Source organism: Nyctereutes procyonoides, unplaced genomic scaffold (genome assembly GCF_905146905.1).
Source record: "Nyctereutes procyonoides isolate TBG_1078 unplaced genomic scaffold, NYPRO_anot_genome, whole genome shotgun sequence".
Classification (NCBI taxonomy): Eukaryota; Metazoa; Chordata; class Mammalia; order Carnivora; family Canidae; genus Nyctereutes; species Nyctereutes procyonoides.
This window is the reverse complement of record NW_026575034.1, coordinates 11,199,264-11,226,073: the sequence shown is the minus strand read 5'-3', so window position 1 is coordinate 11,226,073 and position 26,810 is coordinate 11,199,264. Positions and strand designations below refer to the sequence as shown.

The window sequence follows — 26,810 nt, the reverse complement described above, 5'->3', positions numbered from 1 at the left end:
TAGTCCTTTTAGAAAATTTCGAAAATATAAGAAGAAAAAACGTCTCCCATGATCTCACCACCTATACCTGAGTATCTTCTCCTTCCCTAGTTTTTATTTCCTTCTACTAAAAAATTATGACTTTGCTGCATTTAGAAATCTGTCTCCTGCCTTTTTCACATCCTATTCACATGGAAATTTTCCTGTCTCTAAGACTTCTTCATTTGCAATAGCTGAATCCAGGTGTCTCCCACCTTTTGGAAGTTCAAGTTATGCCGCTACATTTTTAGGAAAGACCTTCACTAGCACCTGTTTTCACTAACTAAAAAAAATGTGAAGAGAATTTTCACTTTTACAAAAAAAGGTTGAAAAGCATTTGCATCCTAGGGAGTCCTCATAGAGGCAGTGCACTCCAGAGCAGCGAGTGGCACCGCCAAGCTCCCTACCTGGGAACTACACCAGCATCTCAGCATCAAGCGGTCTTAGCTTTGAACTGGGTCTGTGAGCAACTGTGTTTCATCTCAATTTATTTTGTGCATCTATTAACAAAACATGTCCTAAGATTAATCAGAAAAGCCTAAGAGGTTATTTTGGGGGTTCTTGGCATGCTCCAAATTTTTTCCATATAAATTATGGTCATCGCTGTTTTCTTACATCATTCTGTCTTACAAGTTTCACTGGAATGCTCTACTTCCAGATAGCCAGTGAAACTTGTAATCATTTTATCCTATGGATAAAACTGCAACTATTTAAAAAACATTCATTGGCCATTCAGTGTGCCAGGTCCTACTTTAGATGCTAGAGATACAGAATGAACAAAAAGTTCTTTCCCCGTGCTTACATTCTAGAAAGATTTACATTCTTCTAATGCTGGACATTTTTGGGTGCACTATACATCTTTTAGTACAGACTGCTCCCGCAATTCAATTTCCTTGGGTTAAGGTCCCAAAGGTAAAATTACTTAATCAAAGGGCACACTCATTTTTAAGGCTCCTACTACAGATGGTTAACATGCTTTCACTGTCAGAGTCAATATATCATCTCATTTTGCTAAAGTATTAGCCCATCTCCAAACTGAGCATGGGGCCACTCCCAGAGATTAGTATGTTTAATGAGCATAGTAACAAAGGTTAAAAAAGAAAAAACTCTCTATATCTACTAAGTTTATCTTACTTGTCCTGGGGCCTGGCCAGAGTGTCCTGTGTTCTGGTGTCTGGGGTGAGCTGGCATTGAGTTTGGAGCAGCCTGACTACTAATAAGCCACATGTGAAGCCGTCAGAGCCATCAGCAACCTGGTTGCTGATGGCTCTGTGATTGTGCACCACCCCCATCACCCTTTCACCCCTCCCAACCACTCTAGCTTCCAAATCCCCAGCTCCAGGTTTGAAGCAAGCCCTTGGAATCCCAGGACTCCATCTGGCAGACAGCAGCCTGGTCTTCACAAGAAAGCAGAGTTAAGGCATGGGCATCTAGATAAGGATGAGAAGCAGGGCCTGGCAACATCTGGTCCAGAAATCTCTGCACCATGCCCAAGGGGTTGGCTTTATTTATACCCAGCTTCTTTTTTTCTTTCTTTCTCTTTTCTCTAATACCCAGCTCCTTTTAGAGAGTCACTTCCATTCACCAGGGAATCTTGAAAACACAAATTCTAAGCCTGCCTCATTTCCACCTGGAGGAAAAAAAAAATGCCCTGCTCATAATGAGAATAACAACAAAACAACGATACCACCATCCACTGTTACCTCTCAAGGACTCTATAACCTTTCCTTATACGTCTTAGCTATTAACCACCATCGACCCCCATTTTATCAATGAGGAAATGGCTCAGAGAGGTTAAGTGACTTAAGATAAATTCATCAATAAATGATAAGACTGGGGCATAAATTCTGGTCTTCTATTTCTAGATTAGGTGCTCTTTGCATGATAACCTGCTGTCCCCTTTCCTCAGGAGTCTACAGGGCTGACAGGTTCCTGGCTAAATCCCTAAAGACAAAGCATCAAAAAAACAGCACCATCATCCACTGCTACTCCCTCTCTCCCTCTACACCTCCCTCCTTCAGTTGTGCACAGAACCAAAGCTCTGAATGACAACACCTGTGTAGCATTCAGCACCCCCAAAAAGCCTTTGATCCTAATCCAAGGTCAGCCAGGAGAATCTCTGATATGTACAAAAAGCGAATCTTCTCTATGCCTGGAGCAGTAGCATCCAGCAACCACTTCATATACATTGCATGACCTTGAGAGGTACTCCTGGGCTCCCCATACCCAACATGTATCAGCTTAAATAAGTCCAGAGTTTTGGGTAAATGAATCCTGACCTGAAAGGTTTAGACACTAAGATGAGGTTTACATTCTAACATTAAAAAACAGATTTTTTTAAGTGGATAAAAATATAGCTGTCATTCGATCAGATCTAGAGGCAGCTCCCTAACCTTTCTTCCCTAATATAGATGCTGTCCTCCTTGCCAAAAAAAGTTATCAACCACAGTATTACCACTACCATTTCCTGAATTTCCATGAAGCTTTAAGTATGGTCATATTCATCATCATATCTTAACCTCCCAAGTACCCTCTGAGGTAGGGAGAGCTGATATTTTTATTCCCGTGTTACACATAAGAAAACTGATGATCTGGGTTATATGATGTTACTGGAACACTAAATTAAAAGGGGGAAAAAAGGACTCATACATTGAGAAAAGATAGAAACCAGAATAATACCTCCTGAACACTGAGGTCTTAAAATATGATCATTTCTGATCAAACTTGCCCAACTTGCAGAGTTTCTGGTTCAGCACTTTTTGAGCAAAAGAAATGTTAGGTACTTGGGTTATTTAATTCAGTCTTGCCAAATACCCAGTATGGCAGGCTGTGTTTCATCATACCAGACCACAGGTGAGGAAAGTGAGATCCAAGAAGGGTAGATGACTTGCCTACAAGGACAGTCAGGTCCTGCATTCCTGCACACCACCACCCTTCTGGTCTCCTACCATTAAGCTAAGCTCACCCTCACACCAAACAAAGGCTGCATAGTAAATGCTGGATCCCCACACCCATCTGGAGATTGCAAAGTCCTCTGACTTTACCTGCTGTCCCTGACCTCAGTCCCAAAGCCCCCACCCTGCTCCATTTCCTGATTTTCTAAAATCCATGAAGAATCTCATGTCCTATCACCCTGTCTCAAGGCACATCTAGCAGGCACAGACAAATCCCCTGAAATACCTGTTCTTAAACCTGAATTGCCACCTTGCTCCTTGGTAGTGATGGAGATGGCCCGGCTGGGAGCCAGGTGGCCGGTTCCAAGGGAGCACAGAAACTCTCTTTCCTCTATACTAGGGCTTCTGTCTCTCTCCAGGCTACTGAGAAAGTAACTTGGTAAATGAGGTAAAACACAAGCAAGGCTTTATTCTCAGATCCTGCTCTTCCTCCTAAGAGCAGCCCCTCTAAGTTGAATGGCAGCCAGTCTCACCTGGGAGAGGAGAAGGACGAGCAGAAGGTTACAGGGAAGGATCACCCAAGGAAGGCGGGCCATAGGTAACCATTCACATAAATAAGCACGTCTTCACAAGCTCTGAGCCTGGGAGGACTTGGGTTAGGCCCTAAAGACACCCAACAGCAAACATGAGAGATGTGACAGGAGGACAGAGTGAGTACTAGGGAGAAGTGGAAATCGATTTGACCTCAATAGAAGAGCCCACCTACAATCACTGACAAGACTGGTCAAAATGTAAACAGGTCCTACAGTTTCTTGCAGCATTTTTGCAAGATTAATCTTCCATTCCTATAGATTTTGACCATAATGTGAGCAGTGAGACTCTGGTCGGTTAAACATAAAGGTTCCAATTACTTAACATGGCAATTTCTTTTTGGTATAGCAAGAAGTTCTGCAGTTATGTGAATGGTGCTCAAGAGTGGAGGTCACAGCACCCTGATAAATCTGGTTTTTCTGACAGTGGTGGTATTGGTATGCGGAGCGTTAGACAAATCTGCGCAGTCAGCATGAGCTCTTATCTGGCCCAGCTATAAAGAGAAGAAACCACTTAAAATGTAAGAAAAGTATCCAGCCTGAAAGCCTAAGGAGGGACTCTATCAAGGCTCTTCTCATTGGTACGCTCAGCAGCAGCTGCCACCCTGGCCCCTCTGGCTCCTCAGTGTGGCTCCTCGAATACCGTAAGAATGTCACCTTGCAGGCCTGATGAACATTCAGTACTGCCTCCAGGCTTGTTAAGGCACTTACTGTCTTTGTTCTAAATCCCAGTGTCTCAAGAAAACCAAGGACTGTGGGTAACCTAATAATGTTGCTACTTAGGTCCCCAAATTGGTAACTGAAACTCCAAGAACACAGGAAATTGCTTCCCTCTCTTCTTCAGTTCCTACTTGGACCACAGAGTAAAGAAGTGACAACCAAAGGTGGAAGCAGATCGTTACATTCTTTCAACATTTCCAAGGTCCCTTTATTTTATTCAAAAGTTCTATAAAATTGCTCGTTTAGTACAAAGTGCCACTGTTGTTCATGTGGCATTTCCTAAAGGGACTGAGAATCTTACTGAAATGGTCTTTAGAGCTTGCACTATTTTGAAAATTTCAAGATTTTCAACAGCTCATTGCACGTGGGCATTACTCTGATAGGCTCTTCTTCAGAAATCATGGGAATTGGGCCTTGATGAGCCAACATAGGGTCCCCATCCTCTCTCCAAGTGAAAGCCATCAACACTGCACTAACCAGCCTCCTTCAATGCCTGCCCATGAGCCCCATGGTCAGAAGACCTGTGTTCAAACCAGAGCAAGCCACCTCACCTCTCAGAGTCTCAGTTCTCCCATTTGCAAACAGGGAAGAGTAATAATAACCTTCCAACAAGTTGCTGTGAGGATAAATGAGACACACACATAAAAGAACCTTGCACAATGCCTGGCATACTGAAGGTACTCAGGTGACATTTGCTGAACCTGAACACATGCCTTGAGCACGGCAATGACTAACTGGAATCCACATTTTGACAGAGCAAAAAATAGGATAAGCCTCTTTCCCCCACTCCCACACACCCAATATTCCTTCTCCAGTCTTCCCTATTCATTAACAGCATCACTATCCAGCAACCTGGGAGTCGCTCTCCATTCCTTGCTCTACCTTAACCTACACACACACTATGTTAACAAGTCCTGGTGCCTCTATCTACAAGACATCTCTGAATGTGCTCACTTCTCTCCAGTTCTACAGCCAGCACCCTATCATCTCTAGATAAGATACTGCAACAGCCTAACTGCTCTTTCTGCTTCTACCCTGGCCTTTGTACCACCCACTCGCCTCACTGGAACCCTGATGGGTCTCTTCAAATGGATGTTAAATCATGTCACGTTCTTCCTTTAAACCCAACAACACTTCCACATCACAGAGTAAAATGCAAGCTCTTTACCTTGGCTTGACCCTAGGTAACTTAACCCCTGACCAGCAGCATCACGTTCTCGTACAATGGACGTCTTCTCTCCTCCTTTCTCATCCCAGCCACATGGCCTCCTTCCTACTCCTTTGAACACCAAGGTCTTCCCCACTTAACAACCTTTGTACTAGCTAGCCTTTCTGCCTGGAAGCTCTTTTCCTCATACTCTCATAACTGGCTCCTTATCAATCAGACCTTGGCACAATTATGACCATCTCAGAGCCCTTCCCAATCACCCACTGAGATAGGCTTCAGTCATTTGATATCATGACACCCTATTTTATTTATTACTATCATTTCTCTTACTTATGTGTTTTGACTACTGTCAGTCTCCCTAATATGTGTATTGCAGGTGCAGGAGAGCATGGACCGTGTCTGTCTTTTTGCTGCCCTCATTGGCCTATACCAGTGTCTGGCACTATTACATTTGCTGAATGAATGAATGAGAAATGACTATGGCAAGTCCTACCTTAAAGTGAGGCCACGCCTCCAAATAGGCTAGCTAACCCTACAAAAGTCTGGGCAAAAGTAACAAAGAGATCATCTAAAGGGTCATAAGCCATCAGGGGGCAGTGGCTTCTGCTCTTAGTGACAAAGGAAAGAAGGATGAGAAACCAACCTGCCAAGAACACTTCATCATTGGCTCTCTCCCAACTGTGTTACAATATAATTTGGAGAAATTAGCCCTCCCTGCAAACCCCCCCCCACCCCCGCAAAGGAGGTTAATACACTCAACAGAGAGAATCAAAGAATGGAATGCAAACACCCAAGAGGAAATTACTGAGTGATTAAAAACACACAGGAGGATAATACAAACATCACCTGTATCTCCCTTTTGTGAACTGGGAAAATATTTGGTATGAAACCTACAATTTGGTGACTGATTATATGCTGTTATATTGCTCTCTATTTATTTCATGTGTGTTTGTTCTCCTCCCCCTCTCTCTCTCCCTCCAGTGAGAGCCTAAGTTCCTGGAGGGCTGGGAGCCGTGATTCACTTATTTCTCATGTGTCTCCTGCGACACAGAACAGGGATACCCATGGAGCAGGCACTTGAACTCCTTTATCTCAATAGCCTGAGTTCACAAACACATCACTTTCAGAGACAGGCTGTGCAGAACCCACCTCATTTACTGATCACAGCAACCCAACCTGCCATGCCTCCCCCAGAGAATGTGGGGGAGAGAGGGGTCTGTAGGCCTACTAAAGGTTCCTCCATGCAGGCTGGAGACTTAGCAGCCCTGAGGAGCATGGCACAGACCAAGGAATGGCTTTCCCCATGCCCACACTGTCCACCCCTGGCTTTCACTCACACACCCAACTAAGCAGACACACTGAAATCCAGCCAAACCCCAGACCTACCACTTGAAGGGTCAGTCAGTACCTGTTGTTATCCTCATCCAAAGGTGCTAAAGGGGCAGAGCCTGGCAGAGACAGAGCTGGGCATAAAGGAGTCACAAAATTAACCAAGCAAACTCAAAGCTTGCATATCTTACAAAGAGAACTGTTCTTTCCAAACTCTGGATTTGGATGTGAGGGGGATCTGGCTGTGACATCTGTTACCCCACTGATCGCCAGGGTTGATAGGGCTGATCTGGCTGGCTAGGCGGGTGTCCCCTTCCTCCCTCACCGTTCCATGTGCGTCCCAAAGCTGCGCACTCAAAGAGGATGACCACCCCCGTTGGAGGAGGACCATTCTTCAGTCAAGGGTATATGCGTAGCTGCGCTCCCCTGCTAGAACTTCCAAACAAGTACTCAAGGTCCAAACTCTGGATTTGATGGACTAAAGTCTTCCAGCATGATTTGAAAAGCTCTATATTTCATTAGGCGTTCCAGATGTTTTCAGACCTACTCAGTGGCCAACTCATTTCATAAATTACTTCTTCTGACCCAGTAACCCATAGGAAAGAATTGCCTTCTTCCTGAGCTCCCACATGGGGTCCCAGCACTTAGGATTCCTACATGGTTAATAGGGAGTTTTGACTTCACAGGATGTCAAGAACCATGAAAAGATTAAAGCCAAACCCCTGATAGAATGAGGGAACCAAAACTAATAGCCTCCTGCTTTTTTTTTTTTTTTTTAAGAAAGTTGGCTGAGAAGCAATGTACCAGGAGCCAACGTACCAGCATTGTTACTGCCAGTTCCACACCCCCCAGGCAAACACTCAGCCTCTCTGGGTCTTGGTTTCCTCATCTGTCCAGTGCAGAGGCCACATGAAGCCTGCCAAGCATGAACCCCAGGCTGTTGTTCAGAGACATTACAGATCACAGTCCAAACCCCAGCTCTGCTGCACACTTGGTGGTGCACAACCTTGAAGGAGTTACTGACCCTTGAATGGTGTCTTTATCTGAAAAAAGAGAATACAATTCCAATCCTGCCAGATTGTTTTTGAAAGTACTGATAACGGGCCTAGCACGCGGCACTCCACGTTTAGTGCCTGTTATAGTTTTTCTTTTGCTAGCTCTAAAACTCCACACTAATCCAGTTGCTCTGCCTTTCTCCATGTTGCAAACACTGTAGGACAGCGGCTCAAGAACACAGTTTTTTTCTGTTTGAATTGAGGCACTACACTCAGCCTCCAGTTTAAACTTCTATTTAAAGAACTTGCCTGCCAGGCAAAGTACTTCAGATCAGTAGGCGCCTGCCTTCAGCCCCACTTTGGTCCCTCACCAGATCAAGCCCCAATGTTCAGAAAGCACAGCCCAAGAAAAACAGCCTCCCTAGCAAGCTGTGCTGAGTCGGGGATGCACACTCTATGTAAGTTTTAAAACTGCCCAGGAAACATTGTCGACCTCAGAGAGTACCTGGTTCTGTACTTCTGTTTAATACTCTTCAGTAAGTTGGGTTCAAGTGTAAGATGAGATGTGCAGACCAGGTGATATTGTAGGGATCCTCCAACTACAACATCCCGAGATGCTGAGGTTCATCTCTGACTACTGCCCGAGCCGCAGACTGAAACAGAACAACACTACACATAACTGAAACACAAAGGAACGGGACAGAATGCTGTCCTCCCCAATCTCTCTAGCCAACAGAAAATCCTTTGTAATGACATCGGGGAGGTGAAGTTAATGATACTTTTGTCCTATTTATTCTCAATTAAATTGGATCATCTGGTGTTGGGGTTTTTTTTTTTTGGTTTTATTTTTTAACTGCAGGCACTCCCAACCAAGCCATCAAAAACTCCCTCTGGTCATTACCTGACTTCCATGAATCAAAATCCATCGCAGTGAACGGAGTCCCGGTGAAACCCGTACAGGACTAACCTGCTCTCCTAATCTCACCGGGAAAGGCGGAAGACACGTTCACTCTCTCTGTGAGCTCCATGTTCGGAAGGACTGTGTCTTCTTCCCCAGACCCAGCCCTTATGAAAGCTCGGGTTCCGGTCAGACAGGGAAGGAGGCCCCAGCTGCCTGCAGAGGTGAGGCGGAGGCTCACAGCCCGCCTACTCTCAATTTCGGTTCTCCAGCAGCTGCTTCTGAAGGTGTTTCGAATCCAGCAGCCACTTGCTCATTCATTCTCCCTCTTCCCCAACACACCCCCCCGCCTCCCCGCAAAATCTGGCAACAACACAAGGAACAGGGCTCCAGCTCTGAGTCATTGCCCTGCTGCTGCGGCCAAGCAGAGCACTGGCTGGTGGTAAACAGTGAGGCAGGCGCTTCAAGTCTCCTGATCCTGCTGTTCTTCTTGGGAGACTGTGGGCCTGGCTACTCCTCTGGAAGCAGGACATAGGAAACACCTCCATTTACTGGCTCTGGAGTCTGAATGAATTGCTCCCTCAGTTTTGCTGTGCTACCTTCATGGCTGAAATTGGCCCTAAAACAGAGCCTTCAGTGGGAAAGTGATAGCTTCTTTATCACGCTTGTCCCATGGGCAAGGGCAGGGAAGTGCCTGAGCAGTCCCAAGCCACCATCCCCACACCCTCAGGGAACCCGGCTATGATTCTTTCATCACTGCTTGGGATGACTCAGGTGCTCTTAGCATAGATTTAACCATGTGGCTCTCCCTCTCAGAACAGGCCTGGAGGAGCACCTGGGTGGCTCAGTGGTTGAGCATCTGCCTTTGGCTCAGGGGGTGATCCTGAGGTCCTGGGATTGAGTCCCCCATCAAGCTCCCCACAGGGAGCCTGCTTCTCCCTCTGCCTATATCTCTGCCCCTCTCTCTGCGTCTCTCATGAATACATAAAATCTTTAAAAAGAAAAAAAAAAAAAGAACAGACCTGGAGAGAAGGAAGAGGAGTCAGAAAGGGAAACTAAGGCATCAACGTGCCTTTACTGCCACAGCCTCAGATTAGCACTGTGGCTCTTTACTACAATCTAAGTAGGTCTATAAGTCATGACACAGGCGGCCACTTGAAATATAAGCTCCACGGGACAAGGACTTTGGTTTTCAAAGCTATGTTCCAATGTGTACATAGTGCCTGGCACACAGTAGGTGCTCAATATACATTTGTTTAACGAAAAAAAAAAACATACAGAGGATTTTCTTCTGAGTCTTCTTGGAATGATGGTTTTACTAAAACCTGTATGTATTACCACCATTTTTTCCACTTTAAAAATCTTATCCGGGGCACCTGAGTGGCTCAGTCAGTTAAGTGTCTGCCTTCAGCTCAGGTCATGATCTCAGGGTCCTGGGGTTGAGCCCCGAGCCAGGCTCCCTGCTCAGTGAGGAGTCTGCTTGTCCCAGATTGTGCTCACTTGCTATCTCTCAAATAAATATATAACACTTTTTAAAAAAATCTCCTTATTCTTCATAACTCCTACTACTGCCTATAGTGAGTGTTCTGCAAATCTTTAAACACAGAGATGGTTTACTTGAAACTAATGAAGCTCAAGCATTAGTACCTCTCACTTCCAAAAGCACCTTCTAAGGCCCTAGTACTGTGTATACATGCCTTCCACAATCTTATATGATTTTAAAGACATCCTAAATGTAGGAACATCAAGGCCCACAAACTATAGATGTACCACAGTGGAATTAAATAATAAGTGACTCATGAGCCATCCTGATAATCATCCTAATAAAGGCATTCAGCTTGACAAAACTTGTTTTAACTATTGCATAGGAGATATGCCCACACTTATAGACACATCCTAATCAATCACAAGTCGATTGCTGTAAAGATTGGAGTAGGTTAAAGAACACAGACTCCACTCATCCAACATTTATTTAGCCCTACTATGTCCTTAGCACTCTGAGTGCTTTGAAGTAAAATGATTAGAACATATTATCCCCACTGCATAGGAGCTTACAATCCAACAACGTAGACTGATATAGTCATAAACAGTTACAGATAGGTATATATTTCATATGTTAAACATAAATAATATAGATACATAACTACAAGCCAGAGTGGGGACCATAATATAAAAGTAAAGGCAGGCACATGTATGTGTTAGGTATCAATCTGCCAGATACAACAATCCTACAAGGTAAATTGTACCATCTCCATTTTGCACAGAGGGTGTCGAAGCCCAAAGGGGTCAAGTGCTATCCCATGACCACATAACCAGTAAGTGGCAAGGTCGGAATTCAAGCCCTGAACTACTACCTGATTCCAAAGTATGGAACCGTTCTTAGCGGCTACACTTTAGTTGATGGCCAGTCGTTCTACAGAACCTCCAAAATGTTGGGAGGGACATGCTGACTTCAGAGGTATAGGAACCACAACAAGCAGCAGCAGTGTGGGCAAGCTTCCAAAGCCCACACTCTTGGGAGTGAAGGAATAGAAAGTGCCATGAGCTTATTCATCAGGTATATAGATATAAACCCCATTCGCCAGGCAACACCCTAGCAGGGACCCGTGGCAGCTACCAAGGAAGCCAGAAGAGGCCACATGAAAGGCTCCTACCCTCTGGCTCTGCCTACAAGCTCCCTTGTCCTTGTTGCCAGATGGATCATGCTGGAGCACAGCAAACATTCCATTACTTCCTGCCATACACCACCCTCCTTCACTGATAAAGCATCCTTCTCAGCACTTCCCCCTACCCACAGCTCCTGCAAATGTACCTGTTCCCCCCAGTCCCCAAGACACATGCTTTCCTACTCCTGAGGGGTAGGAAGCTTCAGCTGCTGCTGTCCTCTTCCCTAATAGATTCCGCCCAACCATCAAGGCCCCTTCTCTTTCCAACATCCCTTCCTGATCACTCTGGGCCACACTGCTTCCATCCGTCCTCAACACTGTCAGCACTGAAGGCTCACATTCTTTATGCAGCAATTATACATCCCGACGACTCTTTTCATTTTACCTTTCAAAAATTACTCTGTATTACAGAGAGTAAAAATGCAGAAGTTCCCTTTCTTGCCACCAATTCAGTGTCAATCTCAGAAGCAATACCTTTACCAGTTTTTTTTTAAGATTTTATTTATTTATTCATGAGAGAGAGAGAGAAGAAGAGACACAGCAGGTTCCCTGTGGGGAACCTGATATGGGACTCGATCCCAGAACCTGTCCTGGACTCGATCATGACCTGAGCCAAAGGAAGTCCTTCAACCACTTAGCCACCCAGGTGCCCCTACCAGTTTCTTAAGTATCTTTTTTTTTTTGCCTTTATGAAGCTTTTATGTATTTTAAATTTTATATACACATCTTTTTTTAGAAAAAATACACAACTAGAATAAAACTGTATATATTATTCTCTTTTTTTTAAGATTTTATTTATTTATTCATGGGAGATACAGAGAGAAAGAGAGGCAGAGACCCAGGCAGAGGGAGAAGCAGGCTCCTCACAGGGAACCCAATGTGGGACGCAATCCTGGGTCTCCAGGGTCATGCCCTGGGCTGAAGGCAGCACTAAACTGCTGAGCCACCTGGGCTGGCCTGTACATATTATCCTACAACTTTCTTTTGACTTTACATATCTTGGATTCCCACATATCCCTATGCAAGGATGGGCATAGCAATGTCTCCACATCACAGCTTCCTTAGAACCCCTAAACCAGACCAATCTATAGACAGAGATGATGTGGGAGCCTGGTCAATCTGCCCAAACACATATGAGAAGTTTAAAATTGATGGCAAAACAATCTGTTCCCAAAATGAGTTTTATTTGAGCCACACAGAGTTTTTAAATTGAACCAAAGTTTGAAAACAGGAACATTTCATATAAAAATCTAGCTTGCTTTGGAAAAACCAAAGTGGGGGCAGCACTGGGCCCCCGCAAGAGGTGGAATGGTCCTTCTAGTTCACTGCAGTCCCCATCACTCCCTAGTGCTTCCCAATGTTGAGAATGTACACTTAGTGCTATTTATCATCACACCTATATTTCTAATTTTCCTACAGGAAAGCAACTTCTTTATAACCGTAGCTCAACCAGAATGGGAGAAATCAAAGATAAACAGAGTAGGCCAAGTATTCCAAAAACAAATTGGAGAGCATAAACACAGTCTGCTTTTTTTTGTTAGCCATTAAGCCTCTATAAACACTGAGTTTGCAACCAATTTTGTACCACCACCACTGATTGTGGAGAAGATCTTCCTTTATTTATTTATTTATTTATTTTGAAGATCTTCCTTTAAAGAAGGAGCCCTGTTTTATTTTTTTCCTTGTTTTTACTGAAGTTCGATTTGCCAACATATAGTATAACACCCAGTGAGGAGCTTGGTTTTAAAGAATAAGGATTTCTTGTATAAGAGTAAGAACTGGGGATCCCTGGGTGGCGCAGAGCGGTTTGGCGCCTGCCTTTGGCCCAGGGCGCGATCCTGGAGACCCGGGATCGAATCCCACATCGGGCTCCCGGTGCATGGAGCCTGCTTCTCCCTCTGCCTATGTCTCTGCCTCTCTCTCTCTCTTTCTCTCTCTCTCTCTGTGACTATCATAAATAAATAAATAAAAATTAAAAAAAAAAGAGTAAGAACTCACTGGGTGTTATACTATATGTTGGCAAATTGAGTTTAAGTAAAATATATTCTAAAATATAACTAAAAGAAAATGGCAAAAATAGGCCACAAAATGTTTCTCTCTCTCTACACACACAGAAACAACAACAACAACAAAACTGAGAAGAATCTTCCTAATAATAATGGCAAATGGACTCATCCTTAGCCTTCCCTGAAGGGACTCCTAAAAAGGTAAGACCCAGGACAGCCAGCCGACTATTTCTTCCACAAAGTGAAAAGCCCAGAGAGGCATTGCCAACAAAGGTCCCTAGAGAATCCAAAGGAAGAGAGGTGCCAGTGGCTGCAGCCCATTATGGACACCCACAAGGCCACTAACAGCAGGTAGGGCTCCCGCAACAGAAAAGCATCTTACCAAGTGCTGCCTGGGACAAGGCCACAGACCTCCCCCAATCTGAAAAAAAAAAAAAATACACATTTTGCTGTGGTGTTTAGAGCACAGGGCCTGGAGTCCAGTCCTCAACAGTCACCCACATCACAGATAAGGAAACTGCTACAGAAACCAACATTGAAACATTGCCACCATCTTCTAAAAATAATATTCGAGGGCAGGGTTGCCTGGCTTAGCGGAACATGCGACTCTTGCTCTCAGGGCTGTGAGTTCAAGTCTCATGGAGGGCGTGGAGCCTTTAATATTATAATTATTATTATTTTCAGGAGGAATCTTAAAAAGCCCAAACTTACTAGATGATAAGACTAGAATGATATTGCATTACTTGCTCCCAGTAATGGTATGTAACATAAGTATATTCATTCATTCATGTAACAAATATTTAGGAACCAAATAGATGCAAATCCCATAGTATATTATACTACATGAGTAACCAAGAAGAGGGTAGGAATGTGTAACAAGCAGCTTAGTCTCTACATCCTGTCAAAGGTGAACAAAAGGGTAGAGTTTTTCAGATTTTCAGATTCATGAATCATAATCTGTCTTCTTAGTCAAGAGTTATTCATTTTCAGTTAGTTTATTAAGCCAACTTGAAACATTTTATCACAAAGGGGGATGCTTTCCAGAAATCACAGTATTAAGAGCTTTAGAGCTAAAAATGACACAGAGCTTGCCTCATCCAATCTGTTTTACAAACGAGGAAATGGAGGTCTGAGAAGGCTAGAGAATTGCTCAAGGTCATCATAATTACTTACTGTAAATTAACACTAGCTTCCTGAAAACAAGAATTATGAAAAAACATCATACCCTGTTCCAAAATTAATTTCCCGCCTTAAACAAAATCATCTTTCAGTGACTAATATCCACTAACAAATATGAAAAATAGATTTTTAAAAAACATTTTATTTATTTGACAGAGAGAAAGAGCTCAAGCAGGGGGAGCAGCAGAGGAGAGGGAAAAGCAAACTCCCCTCTGAGCAGGGAGCCTGATGCAGGGCTCCATCCCAGAACCCTGGGATCATGACCTGAGCCAAAGGCCGACACCCAGCTGACTGAGCCACCCAGGCACCCTGAAAGCTACATTTTAGAGCTGGGAATCCTTGTATCTGGTCAAAAGACCTTGCACAGAAGTCCAGAGCCATTGTCTGGATTCAAGTGGTATATAAAGTATGCACAGGAGAGAAGGCCATGTGCAGACAGAGGCAAAGACTAAAGTGAAACATCTACAAGCCAAGGAATGTCAAGAATTGTCAGCAGCTGCCAAAAGCAGAGAGAGAAGTATGGAACAGATTCTCCCTCAGAGCCTTCAGAAGGAACCAATACTGCTGATGCTTTGATTTCAGGCTTCTGGCCTCCAGAGCTCTAAGGATAAGCTTCTGATGTTTTAAGCCATCAAATCTGTATAACTTGTTATGGCCGCTCTAGGAAATAATGCAGAATCTGTATTTGTTTAATGGCTTTGATTAACTACAAAACCAACTAGTCAACAGTATGGAAAAGCTGTCACAAAGCTAGTAGGGCCTTGGAACTCACTTACTAGTCCAAAATAAGGGAAGAGGGGGATCCCTGGGTGGCTTAGCGGTTTGGCGCCTGCCTTTGGCCTGGGGCATGATCCTGGAGACCCGGGATCGAGTCCCACGTCGGGATCTCTGCATGGAGCCTGCTTCTTCCTCTCCCTGTGTCTCTGCCTTTTTCTCTCTCTGTCTCTCATGAATAAATAAATAAAATCTTTTAAAAAATAAAAGAAAAAATAAGGGAAGAAAAAACTAATCAGAGAGTGAAAAGCTGGAAGAGAGATAAGCCAGGACTGGGAAGGGCAACCAATGGGTCAAAAACACATCACTAAAGGAACAGGAGTTTTATGGTCTGGGAAGATTCAGGGCACAGGACCACTCTCATCATCTCTGCAGGGCTTTCATAAAGAAGAGTAATTTGATTTGTTCCCTGAAGGCCAACATGGTAGAACTAGATCAGTAGGTGGAGTCCCTGGGAAGCATATTTTTCAAGGAATTGTGTGTCTACCAATGTCAAAGTCAGAGTGGCTTCTGAACATCTGGCTGGCTGCCTCCTGTTGGTGGAAGTTTTCAAGCCCACGTCAAAAACCATTTGGCAAGATGTTGCTATAGAAAAAACACAAACCCTAGGTCTGTATCTGTCACAATGCTCGTATGCTCCTTTCCAGCTCTATGAATCTGTTAACCCATGAAACATACCATTTAGGAACAATGTGAAATCTGAAGTATATGGGTAGGATGAAGAGATCTTGTGCATTAGGAGATATTTTGGCGGGTAAACAAAGATACAAGGATCTGTGGCTGAGAACCTATGCCTACTTCCAGGAAACTGGTTACAGGAGCAGGTGGTCATAGCCTAATAGTAGAAGTTGGGTTCCTTACGCCCCTTCTCATAGGAAACTTACTCTGAGATTGGCAGTACCTATGTCAAGATTTTTCTTTTAGATACACAGCTTTAAGAGTCCAATGTGGCCAGTATCCATTAAAAGGCCACTGAGACTATATTAAAAGCAACAGTCACTGTTTTCTGAAAACCTATCATTGTGGGTAATTGCTTAAGATGCTTGCATATGTTACCTCTACCAGTCACTTCAACACTACATGGCATTTCCATTCTAGGGAACTGAGGTTAAGAGGGGTTGTCATTTGTCCAAGGCCATACATTTCAGAAGGATTTAGGATTCCCATCGGAATCCAAGTGCAGAAGCCAAACCCTTTCCCTGGATCATGATGTGTCCTTTGCACTCTACTTTGGGCATTTAATTTGTTAAAGGTAAATAACATTACCTACCAGCCATCTGGGAAGGAAACAGATGACTTTCTCTGTCTGGTCCACAATTCCCTTATCTATAAAATGGGAAAGGGCTGGAGTTGATTAACATGGTGCTGCTCTACCAAATTCCTTTTCTCCTTGTCACCTCCACATTGGCAGGGATGAGCAAGTGGTGACAGGGGAAGTGGTAATTCTCTGATACTCAACACAAGGGGGACACACCTAGAAACTTTTCCCATTCTACCTTGAGGTCAGGGCAGTAATGGAAGGAGGAGACCAAGAACAGGCACAAAGTTGGCCATATGAGCTCACTCGCAGGTGTGCAGTGTAGAATGACCCACATAAATCTTGACATTTAGCACTTTACTCCATAAACTGGGGTTGCGCTGTAAAGTATCAGCACACAGATCTGAAGGCTAGCTGTGCCCAGAGCCCAAGGGATGTTCATGAGGAATTAAAGCACAGGGTCTTTGTTTAGAAAAGATAAAGCTGTCAGTAGGTTGTGAGAGGTAAAGTAGTCCAGCCACATTCCAGTGGGAGGAGCCTCTTGTAGCTGTCCCGGTAAGGGCTCCCTTCCAGCCTCCAGGGCTGCTTTCTCACGTGCTGCTCTGCTTGCTCAAGACATCCTCAGCCCACCTGTTTAAGAGTCTCTCACAGTGGTGTCCGAGCAAAGGGACGCCAGAAGCCCAATCACGCAGCATCTCTCCAAGACTCGGGGAAAAGGGACCATTCCACCTTCAGTTCAGGGTGGGTAGAGGAAGGAAAAAATGACTCCAGACATCTGGTCAGGGAGGGGCTCTTTTGGACTATCTCACTTCTAGAAATGGGCAAAATGGGGATGATTTCGGAAACCCCCCACCCAAACCAGTTTCCTTCTTAATTTCCTAGTGATGCCCATTCAGGAAGGGAGCCTCATGTCAAGAAACACAGCAGGAAGAAGGTACCTGACCCAGAGGACTCAGAGTACCCAGACTTTCCAGTGAGCAAAGCAATGAGCCCAGAGAGAATATCCTGACATACTTCTTTGGCTTAATTCTGGTATTTCTTTTTTATTTTATTTTTATTTTTTTTAGAGCAGGGGGCAAAGCAGGACGGAGAGAAGACAGAGCAGGGGAGACAGCAAGAGAGTGTGGGTTTGGAGCGAGAACTGGGTTCCAGTTGCAACCCCACACTGCGAGCGTAGGCTTTGTGAAAGACCTTCTAAATGGTGCCTAGAATTAGGTAGACAAACAATAAGGGTAGCTGGTCTTACCAAGATCTCTCTCCCTAAAGAAAACCTACTAGCTCTCCACATCCCTAAATAGTGGGCCGACTACACACTGAAGTGACAGATTTCTACAGAGAGCCAAATTGTGTGAGGAAGGCAGGACAGTGGATAAAGAACCAAATAAAAGAGATACTCCAAACTGTAATTTCCATAAGTGTATCATATCATATTCTAGGCACTCTGCAGTTATTATATCATTCTTGAGTATAATCCTAGAAGGTGGGTACTATTATCTCTATTCTACAGATTAGAAAACATAAGGGGTTTATGCAAGATTACACAACTAAGTAGGGACAGAGCCTGAATTCAAACCTAAGCCTTTAACTCCAGAGCTGGAGTCAAAGGCTGGACCATGAAGACAAACACAGCAAAACCAGCTCTCATTTTCTCATGGCAAGAAGAAAACTTTGCTACTGGATAAGGGCTTAGTAAAGGAAGCCATGCTTATTAGACTAACCACACTCTGGAAATAAACCTCCAGAGTTTCCTGTCCCTGTCGGAAAGTCCCAACACTCTGGCTGAAAATATGGAAACTGGGGGGATCCCTGGGTGGCTCAGCGGTTTAGCACCTGCCTTTGGCACAGGGCACGATCCTGGAGTCCCGGGATCGAGTACCATATCGGGCTCCCGGCACGGAGCCTGCTTCTCCCTCCTCCTGTGTCTCTGAGCCCCACCCCCCCCAATCATAAAATAAATAAATAAATAAATAAATCTTTAAAAAAAGATATATATATATATATATGGAAACTGGTAGAAAGCCTGAAGGTCAGAGCCCAGAACTTGTTGGTAGAACTTGTTGGTGCTCTTCAACCCAGAACAACTGCTAACTTTGAAGAGGGTGCTGTACACCGGAAAAAAAAAAAGAAAAAAAAAAAAAAAAGAAGAGGGTGCTGTGAAGGACATGGGAGTGAAAGCCTCCTCACCATCCCCTGCTCCTGAGCACTCCCTACTTTGGCCACAGCTGTACACTGCCATCGCTAAATCACACAATTCCACTGTGCTCTTCCAGGTCCAGACTCAATTCCCCAACGTCAAACTCTGTCGGTGGGGAGGAATGCAGAAGGTGGAGAGAGCTCCCTTGAATCACTTTCTCTGCTAGTGATGGTATCTGATGCATGTTAAACGCCTCCCTGCAATTCCGCAGGTGTCTATCAATCAGTGAACCAAGAACACAGAGGGCACCAAGGAAAAATCCGCCATTGCCAGGGAAAAAAAGCAAACCTTGAGAAACCTCCTTACTAACGCACAGAGACTTCTAAACCCAAGGTGAGGAAGAGATAGGAACAGCTCGGTCATCGAGACACTTGGGCCAATTGGCTACAAAGTAGACGTTAAAAGAACCTTCACTGAAGGGGTAAAATCCATTTCTCCTCAGTCTCATCTGGACAGTGACCCAGCCAAAACTGAATAAAAGAGAAACTAGGAAAAGTCATCTGCTCTCCCTGAGCTTCAGTTTCTTCTTCCCTATGAGTCCTGGAATACGATCACTCCTTCTCAGCTTGCAAGATCAAACAAGACACATGACAGTCTCCAAGGTTCTGCTATCCACCTCCCCCTCCTCATGCTATCTCTTCCTGGGAAAGCTCAGTCACTGCCATGGGTAGGATTCCTGAAGCTCTATATCCAGGGCTGTCCATTCTCTTGATCCCTGGATCCAAACACTTACAGGACACTTCTACCAAGGTTTCTCCTGCACACCATTAAATCAACATATTTCAAAATGGAGTCCTTCCCACCATATTTCTCATCTTTCATTCCCCATGATGGTAAACCACTATTTTGTGGTTTTCAAGCAGGGGCATTTGGAAAAACGGCAGTGACATTTTTGTTGTCACAGCAATTAAGTGACATTGTGTGGGTAGGGGGCCCAGATTGCTAAATAACACTGTCCTGCACAATGAAAATTTGTCCCTCTCCAAAGGCCAACGGGAATACCATATAGAAATGCTGGAAATTATTCTACCCCTTTCCCTCATTCCCTATCAGAGACTAGTCAACTCTACTTCCATATCACCAACCAGTCCATCTTCTCCATCCCCACAGCACTCTCACTGGGATGACTGAGTAGCCTCTAAGGTCATCATTCTATCTCTGCACTCGCCCACCTGTTCCTGATTAATGTTTAACAGTCTTCCACATAGCCACCTGTAATATCTCTAAACCTACAGATTATGTCACTCCTTGCCCTCAAATCATCCAGCGCTTCCCCTGACCTTCTGGATAAAGGCAAATCCCACCCTTCACCTGTTCCCTAACTCATGGTTTCCCATTCCTGTGAGGATGCCTATGTTTCGGTGGTGCCTCAGTGCCTTTACACACACCATTCCCTCTTCTTGAAGGCTGTCTCCCTGTCTTTCTGGCTAACTTCTATCTATTCTTCAAGGGTCAGTGCAAGGGTCACCACCTTCTTCTAGAAGCCCTCCCTGACACCAGGCAGAGTTAAGTGCCTGTTGGTATACACCGGAATCACACATTTACCATCTTATTCTGATGGTTGTTTTCTTGTCCTGCCTCTCAGTTGGCTCTGATTCTCCAGCACTCAGCCTAGGATACAATATCAGCTTTATGAATTAGAATTTACAGCTTACATCTGACACTTATAGCTGACAAAGCATCATCTAATGAGATACAATGAATGACCTGGGGAGACAGTTACTGTCATTATTACCATTTTACATTTTACAGAGGAAACTAAGGCTCTGAGAGGTTGAGTTCTTGTCCAGGTTCACATGGCTAGCTAGGAAGTGGAGCCAAGACTTCAAGGCAAATTCTTTGCTTTTTGTCACGTGAAATCCAGTTGGGAGTGGGAGGTGTCATAGCCTATCTTCTTTAGACCTGCGAGTAATCTCACCTGCAGACAGAGCTCTGGAAAAATCCATCTACATTATGCAGCTGCACAGCACCACTGGGAAGGAGAGGTGTCATTGTCCTGTCCTCACAGGCCTGGGTGGGGGGTAGCCTCACGTGCAGACAGAATCAGAAAACCCATCCAGATTCTCCAGCTGTACAACATCACTCTTTCCCATTCCCTTTCCCTCACCCCAATCACACCATGCAGAAATCCCAAAGCCAGCAAAGAGCCTAGTTTTAGTGTCAGAAACAGCTGCACTGTGCCTGCATGCAGCATGACGGCTCCAGTGAGCCTGCTAGGTGCAGGAAGGGACAGCGGAGGATGGGTGGTTAAGTGGCAGCGTTTAAAGTTGCCAGGTATTAAATGCAAGCCCCTCTAAACGGGCTGTGTACAGAGGTGTGTCAGGCAAGGCTGCTGAGTGCCTGGGAGTGGGGCAAGAGAGCTGGGACAGGGAGGAGGCCCCCTTCCTGAGCTATCCCGTTGTGCCACGCAAAAGGCTGCTAGTTCCTAATTACTTTCTCAGACTTTTCATGAGCACCGCACACATGGCATTTTGCTTCAGGAACACAAAGCAAACAGAATGGGATTTCAGACTTGATTCTAACCATGGCTGCAGCACAGTATATTCCCTAGTGCGCGCATGCACGCACACACACACACACACACACACACACACACACACACTTGGCTCAAATGTGAATTTAAAAGACGATTAAGGAAATGTGCAGTTTGGTTCTGCAAGCCTCTCAGGGGGCAAGGAAAATGATAAATGCTCATTTCAGGGCTCTGGATGGCAATCACTACCCACTTCAACGGTGTCATTCAGACATTACCATGACAACCACGGAAAGGCTTCCTTCCTCTGTGGCAAAGACAATAGAAATTTTAATTAAGGCTATTCATTTTTTTTGTCTGACCAATGGAAGAAAAACATCAACAAAATGTTACCCAGAAATACATGACCAGGAACACTGTCAGAATTCAAAAATACTTCTGAGGCTTTCCACTGAGTCACATGATCTGTATCTCCAAAGCCCTCCCTCCTGCCCCTTCAACAACTCAAATTTTATAGATCTCATAAATCCAGACATGTCTAGATCTTTTATCAAACATTATAAAACTAGGTAAACACTCCAATTTAATTTTCTGACTATGATTGAGGACAGGATTTTAGTCATTTTTATTTCAGTCATAAAATTCGAAAGGTCTGGCATATTGCCATAAAGTACTTCCAATAAACTCTGAGAGGACCCAAGATTAGACAAGTGTTCAGTGGCCTTTGGGCAGAAGTTAGATCTAGATTCAAGCATTTACTTTGTTCCCCTGGGTTTCTTTGGATTCATTACTTTTCCTGGTCTGGAGGACAGAAATAACACTGGCTACCTGAGAGCATCAAGAAAAGCAATGGCGACCATAATATACTGGCACGTGGCCCAGTACACAGTGGGCTATCGGTAAATGGCAGCAAGTATCATCATGACTCTGCCTTATTTTGCCCTGGAAGAATTAAAAAGGTCCTGTTCCTTTTCCTCTAGGAAACGTCTCTAGTATATGTGGCTCCTCTCCCTCCTCAGAGACCTAAATCCAGATGTTCATCTTCTCTCCCCCGGACTACTGCAACAGCATCCTCAGTGGCCTCTCTGCTTCCAGACACTGCTCTCTCTAGTCCACTGTACTTATGGCCACCTAGCCAATATTCGAAAATCCAGAACTGTGCTAGTCACTTGGCTCTGGATGGACCTCTGACAGAACTTTCATGGAGAAAAATATAGCTTTACTGAAAAATATTTTTAAAGGCCTAAATGAAAGGAGAACTAGGAAATCCCAATGTTGTAAAAATATTTGACTGTTCCCTAAATCAATCTATAAATTCAGTGTGACACCAATCAAGGTCTCAGGGGGTTTTTATGAATCTTCACCAACCCATCTTAAATCTAAGTCAAAGAGCAAAGGAGAAGAATCACCAAGAACATTTCATCACCGTAGAAAGTTCTACTGGGCAGCGTTATTCTAGAGTAAACAATTTTTTTTCAATGGGGTTTATTTTGGAGAAATGTGTTTGATATAGATAAATTTAGCACAAAAACTGGGAGGCAGAGAGAAAATATGTTAATAAAAGCACTGACAGGTGGCCTCTGACTGGAGGTGGAGAAAACTGGGTAGCTTTCTCTGCCAACCCCGTGTAGGAATCAAGCCAGGAAAAGGGGAGGCAAAGAAGAAAAGCAGATTGAGAAAGAGGTAATGATCTTTATCAAAGGCCTAATGGGTTTCCAGCACCATGCTTTGTGTTTTCCCTATGATTTCCATTTCATATTCATGAGCATGTAAGGTAGATAGCATTATTTCTACTGAAGATTAGGAAAACCTTAAGAAAAGTGATGTGCCCAAAGGCAAAGACCTCTTGTGAGTGGTAGGGTGAGGACCCAAACCTAGCTCTCTGGGATTTCTCTTTCTACCACACTTGTGAGCTGTTCCAGGCCTGTTCTTAGCAATCCCAGGTATCAGTAGGGACATAGAGAGCCCAGGTGCCAGAATAGCACAGGAAAGTGCTCGCAGACTCATGGGGCAACGTGAGGGGAGAGGCATCTAGTAGACATACTCCAATTCTCACTTCCCCTTTTACCTGGAAGGCACCTGGGCCTTACTTACAGAAAAACACATGTCACACAATAAAAGAGACGGTCTCAGAGCCGGAGAAATCCAGGTCATGCTCCAAGGTGCCAACTTACTGTGTAATGGGTAAATAACTCTCCAAATTTTAAGCCCCTCACGGGCTGTAAATCCCCAGCTATACTCTGACTGCCCAATAGAATATTCTGTCCTCAAACATACAGTTGGATCTCAATAAATTACACTTCACTGATCCATAACTCCTGTTAAAAAAATAAATAACAACAACAACAACAACAAAAACCAAGCATATGTATGGTCCAGCTGGCCCTTAGCTGAGGCGGCAAGGAGAGTGAATTCCCCTTCTGTGCAGGCCTTATAACTTTTATGAGGTATTTTACTGAGTTACAAGTAGACTCTGAAATGCTGGCATCAGCAATTATACTTGGATAAATTAAATGGGACAAACTACTTAAGGGCACAGACACCCCACTACATTTCTTCCTTTTACCAGTATTCAATTTGAGATGACTACCCATCACCACCGCCACCATCCTCCTATGTGCTTTTCCTTGTTTTTTAAAAAAAAAAGTTATGCATAAAATTATGCACAACTTGGTGGTCTCTGGAGAGACAGAAGGTAAGTAAGAAACAAGAGGGTAAAAGGCAGGCAGCTTTCCAGGCAGAAGTGATTAGATTCTGACACCTGCTCGATGCAGGGAAGAACACCTGTGATACCTCGCTACCTCCACCGCCACCCCCCCCCCAAAAAAAAAAAACCTCTATTCTAGGACAAAAATTCTCAAACTAGTTCAAGTGATACAACATGTAGAAGTCATGATGTTCCTTTTGCATAGAGAAAACTCAAAAAAACCTAAAAAAAAAAAAAAAGACAACTAAGGAAAAGAAATCGCCTCTAAGTCCACTGACCAGATTCTAGCGAGGACAAATTAATATGACCCAAAAGTTTCAGAGAATTAGATGGGATTTATATACTATTCCTTAAATTCCACCATTAGCAATTTATTTGGATAAGTGTTGTCCTTTCTAGCTTTTCTTCTTTTTTAGTTTGATAACAACTTGAAACATAATTCACATGTCAAACAATTCATCCAGGGCAGCCCTGGTGGCTCAGCAGTTTAGCGCTGCCTTCGGCCCGGGACGTGATCCTGGAGACTCCGGATCGAGTCCCACATCAGGCTTCCTGCATGGAACCTGCTTGTCCCTCTGCCTGTGTCTCTGCCTCTGTCTCTGTTTCTTGAATAAATAAATAAAATAAAAAAAAACAATTCATCCATTTAAAGTGTATAATGCAATGGCTTTTATATAGCAGAGTTGTGTAACCATAACCCCAATCAATTTCAGAAAATTTTCCTCACCCTAGAAAGAAACTTCATACCCTTTAGCTGTCATTCCCCTTCCAGCTCTATTTTCTATCTCTATAGGTTTCTCTATTCTGTTCATAGATATGGAATCATACACTGTCATCTTTTTTAACTGGCTTGTTTCCTCTAGCATCATGTTTGCAAAGTTCTTCCTTATGGCATGTACCTCACTTTTTCATTGCCAAATAATAAATATTCCATTATAAGGATTACCACATTTCATTTATCCACTATCAACTGGTGGACATTTGGGTTATTTCCACTTAGTAGATATTATGAATAATGCTGCTTTGAACATTCATGTAGGAGTTTTCATGTGGACGTGGTTTTCATTTCTCTTAGATATGTACCTAGGAATGAAATTTGTGAATCATATGGTAACTCTATGTTTAGCCTTTTGAGGACCTCCAGACTGCTTTCCAACATGACTGCATAATACAGCTGTGTATTAGTGTTCCAATTCTTCCACAGTCTTACCAGCACTCTTTTTAAAAAGATTATTTGTTTGTTTGTTTGTTTTAAAGACAGAAAGAAAGAGAGCAGGGGGAGGGGCAGAGGGAGAGAGAGGAAAAGAATCTGAAGTGGATGCTCCGCTAAGGCTCCATCCCACACCCCTGATATCATGACCTGAGCCAAAACCAATAGTCAGATAGATGCTCAACCAACTGAGCCACCAGGACGCCTCTTACCAGCACTTTTTAATTATCCTTTTAAGTGTTTGTGTGTATGAGAGAGAGAGAGAGAGAGAGAGAGAGAGAGAGAGAGAGAGAGAAGCTGTACCTCACAATGATTTTGATTTGCACTTTCTTGATGTTGAGCATCTTTTCACATGTTTATTGGCCATTTGTTTGAGTATCTTCTTTGGCCAAGCTTTTCTTTCAAGCTGTAATCACCTCCAGACAGGGATACTGCTTGAATTCAAGTGTTACTTATTAGCTGAGCAATGGTAAGTAAGTCACTTTTACCAGCTTCAGGTTCCTTACCTGTATTACTACTCAGTACCTAACAGAAGTTGTGAGAACTGAGATGATGCACGTAAAGGACTTAGCACACAGCTGGGCACTTAGTAAAGGATCAGCAAGTGACATCAAGTATTATGAACAACAGACATGATCATTAACACTTCACATTCCATTAACTCTTGGAAGCAGTTTTTCTAATAATGTGAGAGACTAACATCTAGGACAGAGAGCCTAGGAACAGGAGGCAAGAGGGGTTCAAAAGAGGGAGTAAAAAGGGAAAAGAAAACCATTACCAGTGGACCACTTTCAGATTCCTGTTTTAGGAGTCACTACCAAAGGCCCGCTTCGATCCTGTTTTCCCACCCTTCCAATAATGATATAACACCTAATGCATGGTACAAAACCCATTTCTGTTTAGAATAGCAAGTTTCCCGTTACTGCCATCGAGTCCTGACTGATGTGTACAGTACATTAGGTGATCGATAACCAAAGTGAATCAAACAGGAGGAGTACATGAATAAATGGGCAGAGAATGTGTTTGGGATATATGCTCAGCTAGGTGACTGAGGACTCCCTTCCCCAGAAGGTTCTAGAAAAGGCTGAGAAGCAGCACCTCAGACAGCAGCCAAGCTCCTCACTGCCCATCGACAGCCCACCACACAGCACAGATGTCTACACTGGAATATTTTTCAGCTCTTTACCACCAGCACTCAGGGATTACAGATTCTAGAGAATGCTGCTTTCCTTTATTTATTTCTTGAAGTCATGAGGGAGAAGGTGAAAAGGCCTCCATTTATGCTTTTTGGGCATATAAATAGCTCACAGTGTAAAGAAAAGGGGAGTCAGTGGTTCCAAATTCAAAATAAAGACAGGCTGTTCTGACAAGGTCCAAATTACAGAGCGCTCCAGGCACAAACACAGAGAGACACTTTTCAGAGAAATTCTATTTTCCTATTCAATTCCAAAAGAGAGAGCCAAGCCAAGAAAACCCTCACAGCCTTCCACAAATTGATTTGGTTTCAGCAGCTGTTTGGGGCAGCACACATTCAGACAACAATCCGCCCCTTAGGCTTCTGTCCTGGCCATGTTTCCCTCTTTCAGATGAGAGAAGGACCACTGGCACTGGGTTCTCCAACATGGCGCAAAGACAGAGAAAGCCCCACATTCCTGCTGTACGGTTTTGCAAGTCACTATCTTCCCCCAATATCCTTCATGGCCCAAACTGCAGAACCCTCTCAAAGACCTG

The 26,810-nt window shown here is 43.9% G+C and overlaps 1 protein-coding gene across 8 annotated transcripts in view; it reads right to left on the bottom strand.

The window, feature by feature from the left end:
- PLEKHA7 (pleckstrin homology domain containing A7) overlaps positions 1 to 26,810 on the bottom strand; it is a 228,264-nt gene that overhangs the window by 100,374 nt on the left and 101,080 nt on the right. The window contains exon 1 of one of the 8 annotated variants that reach the window (XM_055317619.1): positions 8,616 to 8,839. The exons of the other annotated variants lie outside the window; for them this stretch is intronic. Within the exon in view, the coding sequence (XP_055173594.1) occupies positions 8,616 to 8,626 (11 nt within the window). The 5' untranslated portion in view covers positions 8,627 to 8,839. Of the gene's footprint in view, positions 1 to 8,615; positions 8,840 to 26,810 lie in introns of those variants that run through there. 8 annotated transcript variants of the gene reach the window in all.